Source organism: Myotis yumanensis, unplaced genomic scaffold (genome assembly GCF_028538775.1).
Source record: "Myotis yumanensis isolate MYYU_CA2020_CCGP unplaced genomic scaffold, mMyoYum1.0.hap1 SCAF_4, whole genome shotgun sequence".
Lineage (NCBI taxonomy): Eukaryota > Metazoa > Chordata > Mammalia > Chiroptera > Vespertilionidae > Myotis > Myotis yumanensis.
This window is the reverse complement of record NW_027223755.1, coordinates 90,042,171-90,064,979: the sequence shown is the minus strand read 5'-3', so window position 1 is coordinate 90,064,979 and position 22,809 is coordinate 90,042,171. Positions and strand designations below refer to the sequence as shown.

Here is a 22,809-nt window from a genome sequence, read left to right as displayed (position 1 = left end):
CCCTACGCGCCCCGATCGGGCCGTGTCTGCTACCGAGGTACATGCCCTTGACGGAATTGAACCCAGGACCCTTCAGTTCTCAGGCCTGTGCTCTGTCCACTGAGCCAAACCACCTAGGGTGAGATCACAGCACTCTTATTTAATTTCTACCATTGTTCAATGAAGTAATTAGTATGACTGAGGTTACAGTGTACACTTGGTCTTAACCAAAAGTGCTGACCAGACCACTTGGAAAGTGTGGGACTTTGGGCAAATAACTTAATCTTTTGCACCTCAGTTTCATCCTTTGTAAAACAAGGCCAACCACACAGTATCTGTTTCACAGAGTTACTGGGAAATGTTACTAATTTTTATTAATCAAGCTTCTGGGTTTACTTAGTACCTTTAATGCTGCCAGGCTTTGTTAGTAAGATAAACCCCTGGGTTTCTGAGCAGTAAGACCTATGTTTCAACACCTTTTTACACCTGTGTACCAAATATTTTTATGGGTCTCTCAAGTTCATGCGAACACATACCGATTAGACACAGGTACTTGCACATGAGACTGTCCCATTTCATATTCAAACTATACACACAGATGGAAAAGACAGAGGTTCTCCTACACACACACACACACAAAACGCACTCAGCCAAGCACAGAGCCCACAGATCCAGGTCCACAATCACGCTTCTGCACACTCCCCACAAAGATGGATCCATCACCCACAGATAGAGACGCGCTCACAAATCCCACTCAAAACCTAGCAGCCCGCTGACATATCAGCAGCTACACGCAGTGCCAGCCCCATGCAAAACATCGCCATGGGCTCCAGTAGGGGCAGGGGCCCTGTTCTGGGTTGGTTCTATTTTAGTTGTTTTTGTTGTTCTCCTTAGAGTTATCATCTCCCCCTTTTCTCTCTACCCAGCCCCCCAAGCCTCCATGGCGCATGCGCCCTACATCGCTTCCCCCCTGGGTACCAGTCAGCGTTCCCAGGCCCTCGCGGCGGAAGAGATGGATCAGCGTCACGAGCGCCCGGCCCCTTAAAACGCTGCTGGCTGGAGCCGCCTCCCTCCCAGCAGCCCGCGGCAGGGATGGAGTAAGGGGAGACCCATCGACCTGCCCACGGGGATAAGCGATGGAACTAAAGCAATCCTTATCTATCCATCTGGAAGCTGAGAAGCCTCTGAGGCGCTATGGAGCGGTGGAGGAGACGGCGTGGAAAGCGGAGGGACTGGGGAGAAGTGAGTACTTCCGACGAAGGAGGGTGCATCTGGGGATCCGCGCCCTGTAGCCAGTGGTCTCGGGACGCGGGCACCGTAGGGAGCGGACCCGGGGAAGCGCCCCCGCAGCGGGGCTTTCAGCGCAGGGAGGGATGCGCCGCTCTGCTACGCGCTCTCCCAGGAACAAAAGGGGACTCTCTGGGCTGGGCTGCACCTGGAGGCTCGGGAAATCTCCAGGCAGCCGGCGGAGAGCCTGGGGTGGACTCGGGAGCCCCGGATCTGTAAGCTCTCAGCTCGTCCTAGAAAGTAGGGTCTTCCCCACAGCTGAGCGTGGAGAGTCCGCTCTCCGCCCGGGGTGCGCTAGGACGCTGGGGCCGTTGGACAGTCCTGGAAAGCGCCCACGTCCCTGGAGAGGGGGGAGTGTCCTCTGGGTTTCCGCGGTGCCTTTCTCCCGGCGCGAGGTTCAGGGCACACCTGGAATGCCCAGCGTTCCTTCCCCGCCTTCTCCTGGGTTCCGGGTGCGAAGAAAGGGGCTAGACTAGAGGGAGGTTAACCCTGTGCACACTCTCTCCTTCCTTCCTCGACTCAAAGTCTTCGCTTTGGGCACAATCCTAGAAGGTAGCTCAGAAACCGACTTACTGTGTTTGCTCGGTCTCTCCACGGTATTTAGGGGTCAGCAACATTTCCAAATAAAACAAGCTTTTTTGCTTTTAATTAATAGGATGCAATAGTTGAATGAAACTCCTGCCCTCAAAGTATAGAGGCAGCCGCAGGGACCCCGGGGTCACCAGCCCTCCCTGCAAACCCAGGGCGCTTTCTTGTGCCCCTGCCCTTGCCTTGCCTGCTCTAGACCGTGCCTCCTGCTGGGCGGGGAAAGGCCCTCTCCTCCTCCCCCAGGACCCTCAGCTTCCTGCCTTCGCAGTGAGTGACCCTGCTCAGCACCAATCTCAGAGCTATGTTGGACCCAACTATTGTGAATGTGCTCTTTTCCTGCCTTCACCCGGTGGAAGTGTGTGTGTGTGTGTGTGTGTGTCTGCTTTCTTCATGCCTGTAATGACAAATTCAGAAAATCTTCCTGGAATGGCTCAGTTGTATTCTGGTTCTCGCGGGTTCAAGTTGAAATAACAATCAATTGTCTTAGTTTTGCACCTGGAATACATAGTGCTCCCAACCTCCTTTTAAAATATTGGTCTTTCCTCCTGTTTCATTCTTTCAAATGCCTTTGGCTTTGGTACTTTGGCATAACAGGGCCGAGGGTCTCTGCCTCCTGCAAGTTTAAAAACAATACCCACAATGGTGTCTTTTAGTGGTGGATTGCCATGCTCCTGTGGAAGAACTTTAAATGCACCATCTCATTCTATCTCCACCACAACCTCCCGAGGTGGCTCCCTTATTTAGATGGGAAAACTAGAGCTTGCTAGCTGATGTGACTTGAGTGGCAGAGCCAGGATTTGAACCCTAGTTTGGACCCCGTGGCCCCTTTCTGCTTTTAACATGAAGGCTTAGTACTTTCATGTTTTCAGGAAGCTTTCTAAATCTGTTGAGAGTTCCAGAACACATTCAGTCATGTTATAAGTATATGGCAGCCCTGTTGGTCTCTGGAGTTCACAGTGGCCTTGAAAGAATGTGCAGCCTGGCTGGTGTGGCTCAGTGGTTGAGTGTCGACCTATGAACCGGTTCGATTCCCAGTCAAGGCACATGCCAGAGTTGTGGGCTCAATCCCCAATAGGGGGCGTGCAGGAGGCAGCTAATCAATGATTCTCATCACTGATCTCTCTCTCTCTCTCTCTCTCTCTCTCTCTCTCCCTCCTCTCTGAAATCAACAATAGTAATAAAAAAGAATGTGCAGAATAAGAGCTATATTCAAATAAGCCCTGGGTTTGAATGCTGGCTCTGTCTCTTGCTGGCTATGTGATGACATTGGCACATTTCTAAGCCTCACTCTGCCTCCATTCTCTGAAATGGAGATAATAAGTTACCTACCCTATAGCTTAATTGTGAATATTCAGTAAGATAAGGTATGCAGAGCTCAAGGTAAGTGCTCAATACATATTGGCTGCTTTGATTATTTCATTACTTCATCTGTAGAAGGAACCTGCTTTTATCCTTTTGCGAGGAATTACATAAAGCAACACCCGGGACCAAAACTCCAACGCTGGTCAGTTTCCTAATAGTTCCCTAATAAATCCCTCTTTAATATTCTCACCATTATATTAGGAAAATTTTCAAGCATATAGAAAAATTGCTGTGCATATCCAATGTATAGCATTTGAGCTCCTGGCATTTTTGTGCTTCCATGTCTTAGGCTGCCAGTTGTTAAAAAGCCTGGCAGAAAGGCTTTCTTATCTTCTCGGTTCCAAACCACGGAAGACTCTGACTCTTGTTTTCTATTCAGATGCAAGACCACAGTGTCTGATCCACTTTTGCGTGGATCCTCAAATCTGCTTTTTTTTCTTGTTGTTTATTCAGACTTGAAATCTTCTTAAAGCTCTGACCTAGAGTCCCACTTTTAAATTTTAAGTCTGGGATTATTACCTTGAGCATGTTTTGATCTCTAAACTCTTGTCTACAGCTTGGCATTGTTTGATTGAAGTGGCTTTATTAGAACTCCCTCTCCATTCCCAGGGGATCTGTGGATCCATCCCATAACTTCTGAGGCCTCCATTTATTTATTAATGAAGTGTGAAAATTAGTACTATTGACTTTCTGGCATACAATTGTCAAATCAATGTTGCAATGCATGAAATGCTGGAGAAAAAGAGAGGCCCATTAAAAATAAGACAGGCTCAATTTAACTTCTACCCATATTTAATTAATTTATGTTGAACACTGAGTTTGTGTTACTTAAAAATAATTGAAAAGGGTAAAAATAGTCTAGAACTGGTAATTTTTAGTTAAGGTTATATTAACTGCTATCTTTAATGTTAACTATAGTTTTTAGAATAGAAAAAAGGTATGTTAGAGTGGCAAAGAATGGGTGTTTTGAAATCAGGCAAAATGGCTTCAAATCAGCTCTAACACTTTGTTGCCTTGTCATCCTGGGAAAATTGCTGAGCGTCTCCGTGCATCAGTTACCTCCTCTGTGAAATGGAAATATGTTGGTTCAAAACCTTGGGAGCTTTTTGGGTGAAATCTGAAACTGGCCCCAGCATATGAGGGCAAGGAGAGGCTGAAGACAAAAGCAGACCACTCCAGATTGGTAGGTGCCAGGGATAATAAGCCAGACAAATTACCTACAAGTCTTGGTTGCCACAAGACTAGTAGATCTTTGCACCCCAAACCAGAATCTTAAAGTTTATATAGCAGCCTTAATGGGGTTCAGTCACATATGTTGTCCAAATGGTCCCAACAACATCTTATTCTTTCAAGGCTACCTCGTTGGAATAGCTTCCACTATGGGAATAATGAGCAGAGTACACATTCCAAGGACAGGGGAGGGCATGAGGAGCCTCCAAATGCCCCTATCCAGCTCAAAGGTCTATAGGTAGTGACCTCTCAGTGACCCTTTCCAATAGGATACTACTACTAATGATCACTTTGGGCTATTGGGAGGAGTAAATAAGATCTATAATAATCTATAATAATAAAAGCATAATATGCTAATTAGACCGGACATCCTTCCAGACGTCCTTCCAGACGAAACCGGGGCTGCAAGAGAAGCCCGGGTCCTGGATGCCAGAGGAAAGCCAGTGCCAGCAGCCGGGGGAAGGAAGGCCTACTCTTGCATGAATTTCGTGCATCGGGCCTCTAGTAATGTATATAATGCATTTAGCACAGTGCCTCGCACACTGTAAACACTCAATCAATGCTGACTGGTTGTTATAACAGGACATAAGTGGTTGGTGCCCAATAACATTGGAAGAGATTATTCCAAGCTTCCTAGTCAGTTTTCCTTGCATTCATTTTTTTTTTTTTGTAAAATCCAGGTAATGATTGTGTATATACCATCTTCCTCCTCATGGGAATGCGTGGGAAATGACTTTAGAACCCTTGAAAACCACCTGGTATTTTCTCATTTGAGAAAGATATCTAAGCAATTTCTCCCGTCTGCCTTTGACCGGATTTTCCCGCTAGCAGTGATTTTTTTTTATTCAGTTGGAAAATGTATAGTGACATTTCAGTGTAGTTATATATATAAAAATATTGCTTTCAACCAACTGTAATTGATTGAGGGAGACACAAAGACAGGATGCCTTTTGACAAAACACAGAGCTTTTTAGAAGCAAAGTATGTTGGTTGTGGCCATTTCTTGATAGATTTAAATGTGCCTTAAAGGATGATTTTGGACAGGAGAAGTTGGGGGAGGACATTCCATGAGAGGTCACAGCATTGGCAAAAGCAGAAAGGTAAAAAAAAAAAAATGCACTTGGGTGTAGGAGATTGGAATAAAGTGGAAAGCTCACACAGCAATCTTACTATGAGCCCAGGAGAGAGAACTATTATTTAAAAGTCCATGGTTGTGTCCTGATTTGCAAACAGATCATTAAATTGGCCAGTGTTTCAGGTTTAATAAACAGAGTGGATATGAATTACTGGCAATCTATATAATAGATTTTGGGGAAAGGTTTTATGTTGCTTTCATCCGTTTTGTTAAATATGCTAATTTTATTATTTCAATTTCATTTCATTTTGGCATTATTTTCTTTTTTCTTATTACCCAAGTAGTACATGCAGTTTATGGAAAAATTCACATTCATCTGAAATATAAAAATAAAAACTGAAAATGACTGTAGTCTGCTCCCCAATCCTCATTTATTCATCCGGTAAATGGTATTGAGTGCCAGGCAGTGTTCTAGGGGCTGAAGATACAGTTTGGAGCAAGATAGACAAGGTTCCTGTCCCCAGGGAGCTTCTTCCCCTCAGGGGAAAGTAGGACCTGGGTTGGGAGTGAAGGTGTCAGATAATCCGTAAACAAACAAATAATGTAGTTTAGCGAATAAGTGTTACATAGAAATTAGTAAGGGGTGGGTATTACCTATCCAGTGGTCAGGAAATGCTTCTTCAAGGAGGTGACATTTTGCCAAGTAAATGTCAGGGATCCAGGCAGCAAATACAAAGGCCCTTGATGTGTCACAGGAAGAGACAGGTGGCCAGGGTGGCTAGAAGTAGGGGAGAGAGTGGAGATGAATCAAAGAAGAGCCATACAAGGTAGGGCCTTGTAGGTTGTGGTTTTAAAAAAGTATGCATCTTGCCCGGCCAGCGTGGCTCAGTGGTTGAGCATCAAACTATGAACCAGGAGGTCATGGTTCGATTCCAAGTTGGGGCACAAGCCCAGGTTGTAGGCTCGATCCCCAGTGTGAGGCATGTAGGAGGCAGCTGATCAGTGATTCTCTCTCATCATTGAGGTTTCTATCTCTCCCTCTCCCTCTGCCTTCCTCTCTGAAATCAATAAAAATATATATATTTTAAAACTATGCATTTTAGCCCTAGCAGGTTTGGCTCAGTAGATAGAGCGTTGGCCTGTGGACCAAAGGGTCCCAGGTTTGATTTTGGTCAAGGGCGCAGTACCTTGGTTGCAGGCTCCTCCCCAGCCCCGGCCCTGCTCAGGGCTCATGCAGGAGGCAACCAATCAATGTGTTTCTCTCTGTCTTTCCCTCTCTTTTCCACTCTCCCTAAAAATCAATGGAAAAATATCCTGTGGTGAGGATTAACAATGAAAAATTATGCATGTTGACGATGGTTAAGCTTGAGACTCACATGAGCTGTTTTTGCTTTAAAAGGTCACGTGGGCTATTGGATGGAGAATAAACCATAGGGAGCAAGTGGTGATCAATATACTTAGCCTTCTCTGCAGTCCCTGGTTCCTTTCTAACCAATCCCATTTTGGATAAGTCATAGGCATTTCCTTGAGTGTGAAAGGTGTGATAAGGGTAAAGGCAGCGTGGGCTGTCTTCTGGGAGACTGAGCATTGGGTTAAAACTTAAGAGATGTATAGTCTCTGCACTGGGCCTGGGTGGACAATTGAGTGTCTAACATTGTAGGAACTATAATAGCAGAAACGTGAAGAGTATGAATATGATAGTGTCTAGTATATCGTTTGAACAAACCCTATTATTTACTTTTCTCCATGTTTGTTCACAACTTTAAGTTTCATTTTTGCAAGCATTTCCTTCTTATGTGTTAATTTGAAGGAAAAATCCATTGTGCCTGCTCTTGGTCTCTGATTAATTATTAAACACTTATTAATAATAATAGAAGTTAATGAGTTTTATGTAAGAGCTTGAACTTATTAAATTCTCATGACAAGTCTATTAGGTCAACAGACTTCTTATCCTTTTTACATTTGGGGAAACTGAGGCCCAGAGAGGTGAAGAAGCTTGCCAGAGGTCACAAAGGTCGTAAGTGACAGAGCTGGAGCCTGATCCTAGCCCTCTCTGACTCTAAATGTTCCTAGCCAATGTCTGTTATTCCCGGCACAGTGCTAGATGCCGCAGAGATTAGAGATGAAATAAGACACAGCCCCCACTCTTAAGGAGCTTACATATTTGGGGAGTGTGGGGACACAGATATAGTGAACACCACAATTTACAATACCAGTAATATGAAACAAACACTAAATGAAGGTACAAGTGGGAAATGAGAAAAAGAGATTGGCTCTCTCTTGGGGGCTCAGTGTGCCAGCAAAGAAGAGTAATTGCATTGGTCCTGTGGGCTAAGCAGGGTTTCAATAGGTGAGGAGAGGGGAGGAGGGCATTTCAGGTAAGCTGACGATCCTTGGTAGGTATTTGGCCAGGGCCTCCATGACGATCCTGAAGGCCAGGTCCACATACTAGCATTTTGTTCCTGTTTATGTCTCCTTGGCTCTTCATCAGGGAACTAGGGGTCTGTCTGGTTCACCACTGTGAACCACCTATTACTTGGGTGAACCTGCAGTTTTAGTGCTGCCTTTCAGAACATCACTCAGAAAGGTCCCCCAAGGATGCTTACCCTGTAGTCCATTCATTCCTTCAATATTCACTCATCCAACATGCTTGAGCCCCTACTATGTGCTAGCCTCAGAAGTACAGAGAAGAAGAAGACCCATACCCCACCCTTAAGGAGTCTCTGTACCAATCCTCTTTCTGCTGCTTGCCGCTGCCCATTGCTCCCCTGGTTGCAAGTCTCATGGGGTCCCTTAGAATTTAGGAGATTTGTGCCTGTGGGGAAAGAAGTGACAGAAGCTCCCCCAAGGGTGAAGGGAATGGCACAGGAGTGCTCCCCAGAGGGAGAGCCTGAGCTGGGTCCTTGGTCTTGAGGGTTTTATCTCTTGCAAGCAGGAATCCTAGGGGAGGTCTCAGGGGAAGGTTTCAGCAGAATATTCGTCAGTTTCCCAGGTGTTCTCTTTCAGGGTCGTGGTCTCTACTGATTGGTCAGCGCCAGGGCAGGGGGTAATTTATTAGTCATAGCAGCTGGTCCTGGCATCACCCCACTGGTTTTGCTGCTTTTCTGGGCCTGGAGCTGAAATATAACTGAGGCCTAGATATTATCTCTAGGGAGGTGCCTTCTGTATCTGGATATAAATTGCTCGTCCAGTTTGTTCAACTGCCTCAGTTTCCGCATTCTACTTGCCAATGAATTTTCCTAGTTTCTTACTCTCCTAACTCAACAACACCAAAGCAGGAGGTGAGTGCATTTCGGAGCCCAGGGTATGTTCATAGGAGGCTGGATAAAAGAAGGCTCAACTCCCCATTTCCTGCAGGGACCAGATTCCTAGAATAGAGTCAGACTTGTTAATAATTATTTTTAAGTTAAATATCTCTATAGACAGGGACCACTAAAAAAGCAAAAACAGCAATTCTAAAGGCAGTAGAAGAGAATGATTATAAGAAATAACATGCAGTGAGCACCGCCTGAGTGCCTGATCTGTGCATGTGTCACATACTAGTATGTGTCCTCGAATTTACTCCTTACAAAACACCCTATGATGTAATGTGAAATGGAGTCATTTATTGCTCTAGTTTACAGATGAGGGAACTGAGGCTCAGACAGGGTAAGTCAATGTTACACTGCAAATAAGTGGTAGGGCCAGAACTTGAACCCAGCATAGATGACTTAATCCTTCCTTTTAAAAAAATTGTTTAAATTTTAATCCTCATCAGAGTCTATTTTTCCGTTGATTTTTAGAGAGAGTGGAAGAGAGAGGGAAAGAGAGAGAAATACCGATGTGAGGGAAACACATCGATTGGTTGCCTCCTGCATGTGCTCCAACTCGGGCCTGGGCCAGGGAGGAGCCTGCAACTGAGGGTAAGTACCCTTGACCAGAATCGAACTCAGGACCCTTTGAGCCTGCAGGCCGATGCTCTATCCACTGAGCCAAACTGGGTAGGGCAATCCTTTCTTATTTTCTGGGATTCATTGAGGCTGCCATTGATATAGACCAGCGGTTCTCAACCTGTGGATCGCGACCCCTTTGGGGGTCGAACGACCCTTTCACAGGGGTCGCCTAAGACCATTGGAAAACACATATATAATTACATATTGTTTTTGTGATTAATCACTATGCTTTAATGATGTTCAATTTGTAACAATGAATTTGGGGGTCACCACAACATGAGGAACTGTATTAAAGGGTCGCGGCATTAGGAAGGTTGAGAACCACTGAATAGACAGATACAGTTAGACACTTTCCCATGTTTCTTAGTACTGATTCTGTTCTCTGGCTCATTTATTGCCTTTTCTGTTACAAACACGTCTCTTGTCAACTTGAGGACTGACATCTTACAACTTCAAAGCACCTTCGGGGTGACACTAGAGGGGAAGCTTGAAGACATTCACAGAAGTGCAGTGGGAAGACCCTTTCTGTTTTGAAGAACACTGGTTGCTTCGCAGGGAAAGGCCTCCGTTGGGTGGTCAAGAAAGACTTCGTGGACAATAGAGGGCAGGATAGTTTTCCCAAATGGGGGCTGTACTTGAACCCTGGCTTTACCATGTATTAGCTGTGTTACCTTGGCTGGTTCCTTAACCTTTCTGAATCCCATCCTTCTTATCTATAAAGTGGAGATAATCATAAGACCTGCCTCATAGGGTAATGAAGACGATTCAATGAGCTATTGTGCAAAAGCCCTTGCACAGAGCCTGGTGCTCTCAGTAAATGGTGGTGATAGTGTTGTTGGTGATGTTGATAGAACAGAACATAAAGCAGGTAGTATTGAAACAACTGTAGAAAAGGAAAAGATGAAAGTTCAAATGGGTGCACCAGCCTCGAGAAAAACATGGAAGTGACAATGCATGTGTGTGGGTTGCCGGAGGCATGCATGAACTTGGCTGCATTGGAGGAGTGTGAGAAGTATAAGATTGGTTGAGCAGGGTCACTGGACTTGGCAGATTAAAAGTGACAGGCTGTATGGAGCCATTGCAGGACAAGGGACAAAGAATAGCATTTTTAGGACGACTTATCTGACAGGGTTTGCAGGCTGGGTGGAAAGGCAGGGGCCTGGTTGGAGGAGGGGTGGACGGGGGGGTGGGGGTAAAACCAACCAGGTGGGTTTTGAAATCATCAGATCATGAGTTCACATGGGCTGGGTTCTAAATCAGTGGCAGTGGTTTGGGATGAAAGAGCTAATCAGATATCTGGAAGGGATAAAACGTGTTTTCTTACAGATAGGAAAGCCAGAGGGTCTTCTAAGTGCAGGCAATGTGCTGGGTGAGAAATAACAGTGTTGTTAGCCTGGGGTCTTAGGAATTTAAATACAACAACATCAGTACTGCCCAATAGGGTTTAAAGAGGTACATGGAGGCCCTGGCCAAATACTAGTAGCTCAGTTGGTTAGAGTGTTGTCCCCCAATTCGCCTAGGTTTCGGGTTTCATCCCTGGTCAGGGAACATACAAGAGCTAACTAACAATGTATAAATGAGTGGAATGACAAATCTATGTCTCTCTCTCTCTCTCTTTCTCTCTTCCTTCCTCTCTCTCTCTAAAATAAATCAATAAAAAAGAGGTGCAGGGATTATGGATTCGAGAGAAGTAATAGTAATTACTTCATGCTTGTATAGCACTCTCCACTTTATACTCCTATGTTTTCTAATTTACTCTTTACAAGAAAGGGCAAAGAGCAGGAGTTGCCATGCTCCTTTGGGAGTGGGGAAACAGGTTAAGGGCTCACCCCAGGGTAGGGGTAGAGCTGGTAAGGACTGAGCAAGGACACAACAGTCCAGGATGCACCAGACTAGGGCTGGCAGGGGTGTGTTTATATAAGTAACACACAAACAACAACTGCATTACAAGATGGTAACAGGTATGTCTGGATTCCCTAAAAATCCCAATTAGAAAATGACCACCATGCATGACACTAATTATTGTGTTCCTTTTAAATTCACAAAGGGGTAAATCATTCATTCATCTACTCATCCATCCCTCTATCCATTCTCTCATCCATTCAACACATATTTACTGATGGGCCAGGTACTGTGCTTAGTTCTTGAGAGTACAGTAGCACTTTGAGTAGATACATCTAGTCCATGCTTTCAGATGATTTAAGGTCTCCTGGTAAAAATAGAATTACCATAGGATCCAGCAACCCCACTTCTGGGTACACATGCAAAGGAAATGAAGAGACAGCTGCACGCCTGTGCTCATTGCAGCATTTTTCACAATAGCCAGGCTACAGAAACAACCTAAGTGTCCACCAACAAGTGAGTGGATAAAGATGTGGGTTGTATCTACAATGAAATATTACCAGCCACGAGAAAGATACGCCATTTGTCATTTGCAACAACATAGATGGACCTTGAGGGCATTGTGCTAAGTGAGATAAGTCAGACAGAGAAAGACACACACTGTGTGGTTATCACTTTCATGTGCAACCCTCCCCCAAAAGAGTCAAATTCATAGAAACGGAGAGTAGAAAAGTGGTTGCCAGGGTCTGGAGGATGAGAGAAATAGGGAGAGGTTGGTTAAAAAAAAAAAAAAAAAAGGTATAAACTATCAGTTATGAGATGAATAAGGTCTGAGGCTCTCATATAAAATGTAGGGACTATATAGTTGATAGTGCTGCATTGTGTAATTGAAATTTGCTAAGAGGGTAGAACTTAAATGTTCTCTCACACACAAAAAGGTAAATATATGAGGTGATGAATGTGTTAATTAACCAGAAGGGGGTAAACCTTTCACAATACATATGTCAAATCACCACTGGGTGCACTTTAAGTATCTTACCATTTTGTTTGTCAATTACACCACAATCAAGCTGGGAGGAAAGGTCTACTGGGGACAGTCCCTATTTTCAATGATGTAAAACCAAAGGAGAGGGGATGCCATTCCTCCCAGCCCTTCAGAAACAGAATGCAGTCAGTTTGCTGACCCTAATGCCCTCTTAGCTACATGTTGTCCAGAGATTAATTTGTTTGTTTTGTTACAGGCATGTTTTTGCAGGCCCTTGAGAAGATGAGTCCTAATAGGGTCAAACCAAGCGTTATGGGCTAACCCCAGGGCAATGATTTGATCCTGTCTTCCTGCGAGAGCCATGACCGCAGAAGCCCTGTGTCATATTCACTGCTAAATGCTGGATGCGCGGTGTCTACCACACTGCCCAGCTCTTAGAAGCCTCTCATTCAATCAATCGTTGCGGAATGGGGCGGCCGTTAATGTGCAAAGACGGAGGTGCAAATGACTTAATCGTGTTTTGTAAACCTTTGAAATCATCTAATTGAAAACTAAATGTGGTTAGTTGGAGTCTTGGTCTCAATCGCCCGCCCATCTCCTGGTTTGGATGGTTTGTTCCTGATGCTTAGTATTAGCATTCTTGCTTTGTGGGAAGGGCTGGAGAATTTCAGGTCAGATACAGAGCAAGGGGAACAGATGCCATTATTGCAAACTGGCGGTGCCCTGGGAATGCTGTGTAGGCTGGGCTAGTGCTTTCCCTGTACCGTATCTCTTTGATTCCTAGATGTCAGCAAAGGTGGGGCACACCATTCACAGCCAGGCACACCTTTCTGGGACGACAGAAACAAAACAACAGCGTGGCCACATTAAATGTACTGGTCCATTAAAAGGCCTTTTAATTTCAGGCAGAGAACAGAGTCATCTTAGACGCTGCTGGTGGAACTGTTGAGTGTTCCAGCCTTTTGGGAAAGCAATTAGATAACATCTATTAAAATTTAAAGTACTCCTACGCTTTGACCCAGCAGTCTGACTCCTGGGACTATATCCAACAGAAATAAAAACACCAGCATACAAGGAAACGTGCAAAAAAAAAACAAAAAAAAAAACTGGACACAAAGTGAAGACCTATCAGTAGAAGAATGGTTGAATAAATTATTGTTAATCCATTGTGAAATGTTATGGAGCCATTAAAAAGGAATAAATTAGAATAATAACAGTTGTTTTCGAGGTATTACTGAGGGGGGAAAATGAGATCCAGGAAAATGTATGGTACAGGATCTCATTTTTGTAAAAAAAAAAAATTTTCTGTCTGTCTGTCTGTGTCCAGTACATATACAATAGATGCATCTGTGTGTGTGTGTGTGTGTGTGTGTGTGTGTAAATCCCGGGGCAGAGAGCTAAAAATCTCGTCCCATTAATCAATAGGAAAGGGATTTGAATCTAGGACAGTCTGGTTAAAAAGTCCATTTCCTTCCCTCCGTGGTTATTTGTAAGCTTCCAACTATATTAAATTTCATTGGTATTCCATATCTTTAATTTTTTTAAATCCTCACCTGAGGATATGTTTATTGATTTTAGAGAGAGAGAAAGGAAGGGAAACATCGATGTGAGAGAGAAACATTGATCAGTTGCCTCCTGTATGCACCATGACCAGGGATTGACCCACAACCTAGGTATGTGCCCTGACTGGGGAATGAAACCTGCATCCTTTTTGGTCTACAGGACGCCGCTCCAACCCACTGAGCCACCCGGCCAGCATGGTATCCCACATCTTTAAGAGGGAAAGGTATCTGAAATAGTTCATGGGCCCTATTTTAAAGATCTGGGTGGTCACAGTGCTGCCCATTCTCATCTAGACCTTCTCTCATTGTAGTTTCTACCTGCCAGCTCTCTCCTGGTGGTCCCCAGGGCTGAAGAACAAAACAATTCCCTCTCAATAATCCTGGTCTCAGAGATACATTTGGAAAGTAGGCAACAATGAGCAAAGGAAGGGACAAGCCAGTTTTTCCTTAACTCAGTGTTTTTCTTCCTGTGTTTATACTCTTTGTCTTAGGCTGTTTGACCTAAGACTGGATGGCTTATAAACCACAGGAATTTCTTTCTCACAGTTCTGGGGCTGGAAATCCAGGATTAAGGTGCCAGCAGATTCAGTGTCTGGTGAAGGCTTCCTGGTTCATGGACCGTCTTGTAGCTGTGTCCTCAAGCTACAAGAAGGGGTGAGGGAGCCCTCTGGGATCTTTAATAAGGGCGCTAATCCCATTTATGAGGGCTCCACCCCCTGACCTAATCACCTCCCAAAGACCCCACCTCCTAGTACCATCACATTGGGGATTAGATTTTAATGTACCAACTTGGGGACAAGGAACATAAACGTTTAGTCTATAGCACCCTCCTCAGTCCAGGAAGGAATTAAGAGAGCCGAAAGCTGGAGATTTGCCCAGGCCCTATGCCAGGGGTGAAATGCTTTTAGTAGGTAGCTCTTGAAAGTGGCTATCATTTTGATAAGGAACCAAAGTGCTTAAATTGTTTCCATCTTGGTTCCATTTGGTTCTTCCACACCCCGCAGGCCAGGTGAGACCATTTCACCCACCCCCTGCTTGCTGTGCTGTGTCAATGCCAGAAACCTGCTACCCACCCCTCCAGGATCCATCCATCTTCATCTTGTCCAAACAGACATAGGGAGGGTGTCCCCAGAGCACATCTTGGTGATTACAACCAGTGCAAATGACATCTGACATCCAGAATAGCAGCCGGCAGGGGCCGAGTGGCCTGGCTGGGTTCCAGAAGCTGAGAGGTCCACTTTCCTAGGGATCAGTTCCCCCTTACAGCAGCGCTTTATTTCTCATACTAGAGGCCCCATGCACAAAATTCGTGCAAGAGTAGGCCTCAGCCCTCGCAGCCCCGGCTTCGTCTGGAAGGTCGTCCGGAAGGTCATCCGGATGGTCGTTTCGCTGTTCTGCCGTTCGGTCAATTTGCATATTATGCTTTTATTATTGTAGATGCTTATCCAAAGCCAGGAGGAGGTTAACTTTAATATGTTTTTCTTCTCTACTGAGATTTTTTTTTTTAGTTAAAATTCATGACCATAAAATTAACCCTTAACCATTTTAAAGTGTGCAATTCAATGGCATTTAGTACCTTCACAGTGTGCAACCATCACCTCTACCTAATTCCCAAATATTTCTTCATCCAAAAAGGAAACCACATACCCATTAAATAGTCCCTCCCCATGCACCCCTTCCCCAGACCCTGGCAGCTACTGCTTTTGTCTCTATGGATTTACCCATTCTAGATGTTTCATATAAATGAAATGATATAATATGTGACCTTTTGTGTCTGGCTGCTTTCACTTAGCCTAATGTTTTTGTGGTTCACCAATGTTGTAGCATGTATCAGGACTTCATCCCTTTTTTAAAAAATAGATTTTTATTCATTTCAGAGAGAAAGGGATCAGGAGAAAGAGATAGAAACATCGATGAGCGATCAATCGTTGATCGACTGCCTCCTGCACGCCCCCTACTGGGGTTCAAGCCCGTAACCCAGGCATGTGCACCTGAACAGAATTGAACCCAGGACCCTTCCCCTATCCACGGAGCCAAACTGGCTAGAGCAGTACTTCATTCCTTTTAATGGCCGAATAATATTCCATTGATGAATAGACCACATTCTGTTTTATTCATTTATCAGGTAATGGATATTTGAGTTGTTCCTACCCTTTGGCTATTACGAACAGTGCTGCTATAAACATTGGCGAACACATACTTGTTTGAGTGCTCATTTTTAATTCTTTTGGGTTTATACCTAGGAGTGGAATTTCTAGGCCATGTGGCAATTTTATGTTTGACTTTTTGAGGATAATACAGAGAGTTTTGACTTTCACAATCTCTGGCAATGTCACTCAGCTCTAATTCTTTTCTTTATTCTGTCTTCCCTTGGAAGTTTATAATTTCAGGTAGATAGACAGTTTCCGGAGGTGGTATTTTGTGATAATAGAATACATGAATTCTTCTTTTAAAAATATATTTTATTGATTTTTTACAGAGAGGAAGGGAGAGGGATAGAGAGTTAGAAACATCGATGAGAGAGAAACATCGATCAGCTGCCTCCTGCACACTCCCCACTGGGGATGTGCCCGCAACCAAGGTACATGCCCTTGACCGGAATCGAACCTGGGACCCTTCAGTCCAGAGGCCGACGCTCTATCCACTGAGCCAAACCTATTAGGGCCGAATAAATGAATTCTTAACTAAGGGTCGGACTGCTTGGGTTCAAAGCTCGCCTCTCCCACTAACTAACTGGTTGATTTTAGGCTAGTTATGTGATCTCTCTGGGCCTTCACTTACTCTTCTGTAGGGCATATTGAGGAGTAAGTGTGATAAGGTATATGTAATGCTTAGCACAGTACAGTAAACACATAAGGAGATGTTAGCAATGCCAATGGCTATAAATAGCTGTGTTAGTCTGCTTGGCCAGCCATATTAGAATACCATAGCCTGGGTGACTCAAACAACAGGAGTTTATTTCTCACAGTTTTGGAGGCTGGCAGTGCAAGATCAAGGTACTGGTGAGGGAGGTTTCATTCTAAGCCTTTTCTCTTTGGCTTGTAGGAGGCTGCCTTCTCACGGTGTGCTCACATGACCTCTTGTGTGAGAACATGATAGAGGGAGAGGGAGAGGGAGAGGGAGAGGGAGAGGGAGAGGGAGAGGGAGAGGGAGAAGAGGGAGAGGGAGAGGGAGAAGAGGGAGAGGGAGAAGAGGGAGAGGGAGAGGGAGAAGAGGGAGAGGGAGAGGGAGAGGGAGAAGAGGGAGAGGGAGAGGGAGAAGAGGGAGAGGGAGAAGAGGGAGAGGGAGAAGAGGGAGAGGGAGAAGAGGGAGAGGGAGAAGAGGGAGAGGGAGAGGGAGAGGGAGAGGGAGAGGGAGAGGGAGAGGGCTCTCTGATGTTTCTTCTTATAAGGACTCTAATCCTGTCCTGTTAACCTCAGTTAACCTTAATTGCCTCCTTATAGGTCCTATCTCCAAGTAGAGCAGTGGTTCTCAACCTTGGCTGCACATTAGAATCACCTGGGAATCTTTTTAAAATCCTGATTTCTGGGCCTCATCCTCTGGAAATTCTGTTTCAGAGGTCCTCAAACTTTTTAAACAGGGGGCCAGTTCACTGTCCCTCAGACCGTTGGAGGGCCGGACTATAATTAAAAAAAAACAAACTATGAACAAATTCCTGTGCACACTGCACATATCTTATTTTGAAGTACAAAAACAAAACGGGAACAAATACAATATTTGTATTTGCACGTGGCCCGCAGGCCGTAGTTTGAGGACCCCTGTTCTGTTTCTTTGTTATGGGGTGGGGCCACAACATTAGTAACAAAGAAACAGAATTTCCGGAGGATGAGGCCCAGAAATCAGGATTTTAAAAAGATTCTCAGGTGATTCTAATGTGCAGCCAAGGTTGAGAACCACTGAAGTAGAGTCACATTAAGGATTAGGACTTCAACATATGGATTTGGGGGGACACAATTCAATCCATAGCAATGGACTTCTTACTTGGGACTGGAAGTTTTGTTTCAGTGTCTCAATGTTTTAGGCCTGGAAGGATATTTGGAGTCTGTCTCAACCTTGGCACTATTGGCATTGACATTTTGGGCTGGGTAATTCTGTGTTGTGGGGGTCTGTCCTTTGCATTATAGGATGTTTAGCAGCACCTACCAACCAGATGCCAATGGCACCACCACACCCCCCTGCTCCTGCCCAGTTCCAGGCATTGCTGAATGTCCCGTAGAGGGGCAAAATTGTCCTCAATTGAGAACCACTGATCAGATCAAATCTTATTTTGATACAGATACTCAAGTTTTAGGATGCAGACAAGTCCAAAGAATTTTCCTATTTTGTCTCTTTATCTTGGTCCCTAGGTTTCTGCCCTCTTTTTATCTAGATCTCTGTTTTCTGTGTACACACACACACACACACACACACACGCAGCACTGTGTTGGATGTGCTCAGGGTTAAGCCAAGAGAAACATGATTATGAGTTTCCTGAAGCATAAAGAAATCACCCCATGCAAAATGGATTTGATTTTCTTCAGGGCATTCCTGCCTGGGAAGATTTCTACTTACTGCAAACTGAAGTGAGAAAGAAATTGTCACTTTCATTTACAACAAAGAAAATGCTTCAGGTGGATGAATAGAAATACCCTTCCAACAGTAGCCCTTAACTCTACCAAATGAGAGGGATTTATTTTGGCCTAGAGAACCTTGACTCTAAGTTTTCTCTGAAACATTACCCATATCCAAGGGCTGATCATTTCTTCTTTATTACCACCCCAAAGTGTGCCCAGGCAATAATGAAAGGGACCAGGATGACAGACGGCATCTCAATTTTTGCAAACTGAAATGAGCACTCTTTTAGGTGGGGTGAGAATGCCTAGGTTTGTTTGTTTGTTTTTTAATGTTCTTAGGTGATTTTTTTAGCATAGATGTGTCTGTATACACCTGTCTATGTTTATGTCCAATTGCATCTATAGGGCATAGGATAAAAAAGATTGCTGGGGATAGTCTAATCTTGTGCAGTTTCCAACTCTGTTTGCATGTTGGAATCCCTTGAATAGCTTTTAACACAATGAGCCCATTTCCCCCTCCTCCCTTCTGAATGGATTAGGAACCCGTTGTCAAAGGGAAATGAATTTTCCCAAGTGCTCAAGGTAGGCAGTAGCAATAGAAATTGAAGCCATTTATCCTGTATTTTCAAAAGCTATTGAGTAAATAAGAGTTCCCTTGCTAATAGAGGACTTTCTCTACCAGACCACGATGGCCAACACCTGAAATCTCTCAGCAAAATAAATGATTAAATCCTCAATTGCAAGTCTGTCATTGCTCTTGGGAAAACAATTCAACCCACGGGTCCTGTTGCCCTAGATCAGTCATCCGCTTCTGAATACAAAAGATACGATTGCTATTATTATTAGCACCATTATTCAAAAATTTGTCATGGATGGAGAGATGCATCACCTATATTTGGTGGACCAGCTGCTCCAGTAATTTAGCTCCTTTTCTGAAGAAAGGAAACACAATACACTGTATTTAGAAAAAATAATTATCCATCAGCTAATGCGTTTTTCAAAGAAACAGCCTACTACTACCTGACAACGTGTCAGTTGCTGTAGAAATTTACCCATAATTCTAATGGGGCATGGGGCAGGAGACAAAGGCATATGTGAGGGAATATGGGAAAAGAATTAATGTATCTTCCTATGTTGCTATTAAAAGATGCTGTTCAGAAAAAAAAGGTAAAATCGTGACTCACAAAGATATAACAATGAATGGGTGTTCAAGATTTTATTCTACTAAATCAATGCAGGAACCAAATAGATGTTATAACTGATTCAAAAGAATCTAAATAGACTGACTTATAGATCAGGGATATTGAAAGAAAGAGCAAAGGAAAGTAAAACAGAATTTTCCATGAAGGAGGGGGAAGTCAATTGGATCTCTACCAGGCAGGAGAGGATTGCATGCATATGAGAATTATTTTTGTGTTATCAGTTACCTACTACTTACAGAGTTGTGAAACACGGCAAAGACGATGAAAGACCAGCATGGGATAACCTGGAGAGGTGACCTCTAGAGCCATACATTCCCTCCCTACATTACCTGTACGCCCTCCTGAAGGGGAAGCAATGAGAATTCAGGTTCTTAATCAAGCACAGTTTTCAAACACAAAGAAAGCTACTAAGTTTTCAAGAATTACAGTTAAGAAAATTATCCTTTAGAGAAGACAATGACTTCAAATGAAACCTAGACCATTGAAAGGCTGAGCTTTGGAAACATGGAGTTCAGAGAAGACTGGAAAATTCAGCCCGTTAATTATCCAGAAGTTCATCTCTTGATGCCAAATGCTGGACACTTTATTGATTTTTAAAAGCATCATCCAGCCTGGCCGGCATGGCTCAGTGGTTGAGTGTCGACCTATGAACCAGGGGATCACAGTTCGATTTCCTGTCAGGGCACATGCCCAGGTTTCGGGCTCCATCCCCAGTGTGGAGTGTGCAGGAGGCAGCTGATCAATGATTCTATCATCACTGATGTTTCTGTCTCTCTCTCCCTTTCCCTTCCTCCCTGAAATCAATTTTAAAAAATGAAATCAATAAAAATAAAAGCATCATCCAGATGTTCAGCTTGATTAAAGCTGACAGTGGGTAAATCCAGTACTTGCTCGTTACCCATTTAGCTGCTCTGCAAACTAAAATGATCATATATATATATGTGTGTGTGTGTATCTCACATATTTATATATTATACTTTTGTAATATTTATATTCAACTTATATTTATAACATAAATACATATTTTAAAGTATAGGGCATGACTATATTATCCTGTGGCTGACAGCTACCAATCCTGCCTGGTAAATGGGTCTTCCTTTTGAAGAGGAGGCTGGCTGTTAACACTGGGGGGTGGCATACACTAGGAATTTAACATACATTTGCCAATTGCATCGAGTTATTTGATTTTTAAGCAACTGAAGAAAGTTGGCTTTACTTCCTGGGGAGGTAAGGATACTGGGCAAGCAGCTAACAAGCTTCTAAAAATGGTCTTGAACGAGAAATTACTTTGGCCTCTGTGGGATGGGAATCAGGTATCTCGATTTTACAGTATTTACTCAGCTGCCATTTCTATTATCTAAAAATAAAGCAAAGCAGCTTGAAGTTGACTGTGAGTCTAACCGCTCTGTGTTTGATTGCTTCCTAGCTGCTTGGTGTACAAAGAAAGGTCTGGTGTTTCCACAAAGGAGCACATCAGAGGCAGGATTTAAAGATAGAAATCCATGTATCTATTTGCCTTTCTGCCGCATGTATAAAATCAGCCATCTGGATGCTCATTGTCCAATAAAATGATTTCTCGTGTGACTGTGAGCCTTTTCTTGAAGGCAGCTTTTTCTAAACCGTGTTGTGAGGCACAGCAGCTGTTAATAGGTTTTCTAAGTAAAGGGGAGGACTGTCTTAAGTTTGGAAGTTGCTGGGTGAAATTTAGTGACGTAGGTTTCTTGACTGTAGGAGTCTTTAATTTCTTGACTGTAGGACTCTCCAGAGGTGCATGAACCTGCCTCCTGCCCTCAGTTCTGCCCACTCTGCTGTGGACCAGTAGTGCCTTTTTCACTCTCTCTTCAGCCCATGTGTCCCTTTCACAAAAACTTCCCTTGCCTCCGTCACCAGTTACAAACTCCTCTGTTCCATTTTGTTGGTTGTTTGTTTTTAACGTTTTAATTGGATATCAGCTGGTGTTCCCCACCCTCCATAATCCACGCCTTCTCTCCCTCCCAACCAAACCTTATTTCCCTCCTCGCTCTAAAATGCACCCCTGATGCAGTTAGATTGGTCTCCTTCACATGCAAAGCTGCCCATAGATGAATATCTGAACAAATGGCATGGCTGGGTTCATTATAAATTTAAATTTCATATCATTTTCCCGTGTCATGGAATATTCTTCTTCTTTTGCTTTTCTTCAACCATTTAGAAATGAAGAGGCTATTCTTAGCTCATGGACTATGGAAAAACTGGCAGAGAGGGGGTCCCTGGCCGAGGCAAATGACTGGCATGTAAAAGGTGGTCAGATCGCAGCTGAGTTTTGGATTGCTATAGGAGAAAGTTCTGGCTCTTCTGCTTGGCTCCTCCTAACCATCATTCATTGGCCTTTTGCTCACAGAGCTTGTCCTGTAGCTAAGGAGAAGGCAGTACCCAAGAGAAAAGTTTGTAGGGTTTGTAGGTACTCATTTTGGGGGTTTTCACACATGGGAGATAGGATTATTTGCAAGCAACAGAGGTTGATTCTGGATAACTCAGAGGCTTTCCAAGTGTTGGGCAACCCACCAAGGAGACTTCGAATCAGTTTAAGGGGTTGCAGCCAGAATTTAAAAAACAAAAAAGAAGAGAAGCTGTAAAGATGCAGCTAAGGTACTTGGTGAGGATTATTTTGTGCAACTTTTATTTCACTTAGACCTATGTGTGATTATATACACCAGGCCACTCTGTGTACACCTTTTTTTTCCTCTGTGTACATCTTTAATGGGTCACATTTAATATGTTTGCATAGCACAGGAGCTTAAGGAGAAAAAAAAAAGAAGTTTATTGGAAGCATATGAAAATCCTGCCAGAATCAAGAAAACACTAAATAGCCAGGCCTTACAAAGACTAGGAGCTGGCCCTGGCCAGGTAGCTCAATTGGTTGAAGCATCATCCTGTGCAGCGAAGGGTTGTGGGTTCCATTCCCAGTCAAAACACACACCTAGATTGCAGGATGGGTACAGGAGGTATCCGATCAGTCTTGCCTGTTTTATTTGCCCAGCACTTGACAAGTGCTCAAGTAATATCTGTAGAATGAATGAAAAAATAAATAAACATGATCAATGAGAGAATATACTTGTTAAAAAACAAAATCCAACTGAATACATTTTAAAGCTCTTACTGGATTTATTGAACAACTCATGAATCGGGCGTCACCCAGTCTAGTAGCCAGAAAGGAGCTCCGAAGAGATGCA

At 43.8% G+C, this 22,809-nt stretch overlaps 1 protein-coding gene across 1 annotated transcript in view; it reads left to right on the top strand.

Moving 5' to 3' along the window:
• Window positions 1–963: 963 nt before the first annotated feature.
• Window positions 964–22,809, top strand: part of BMERB1 (bMERB domain containing 1) — a 94,073-nt gene continuing 72,227 nt past the window's right edge. Inside the window, exon 1 of the mRNA XM_070412932.1 lies at window positions 964–1,221. Within this exon, the coding sequence (XP_070269033.1) occupies window positions 1,116–1,221 (106 nt within the window). The 5' untranslated portion in view covers window positions 964–1,115. The remainder of the gene's footprint in view (window positions 1,222–22,809) is intronic.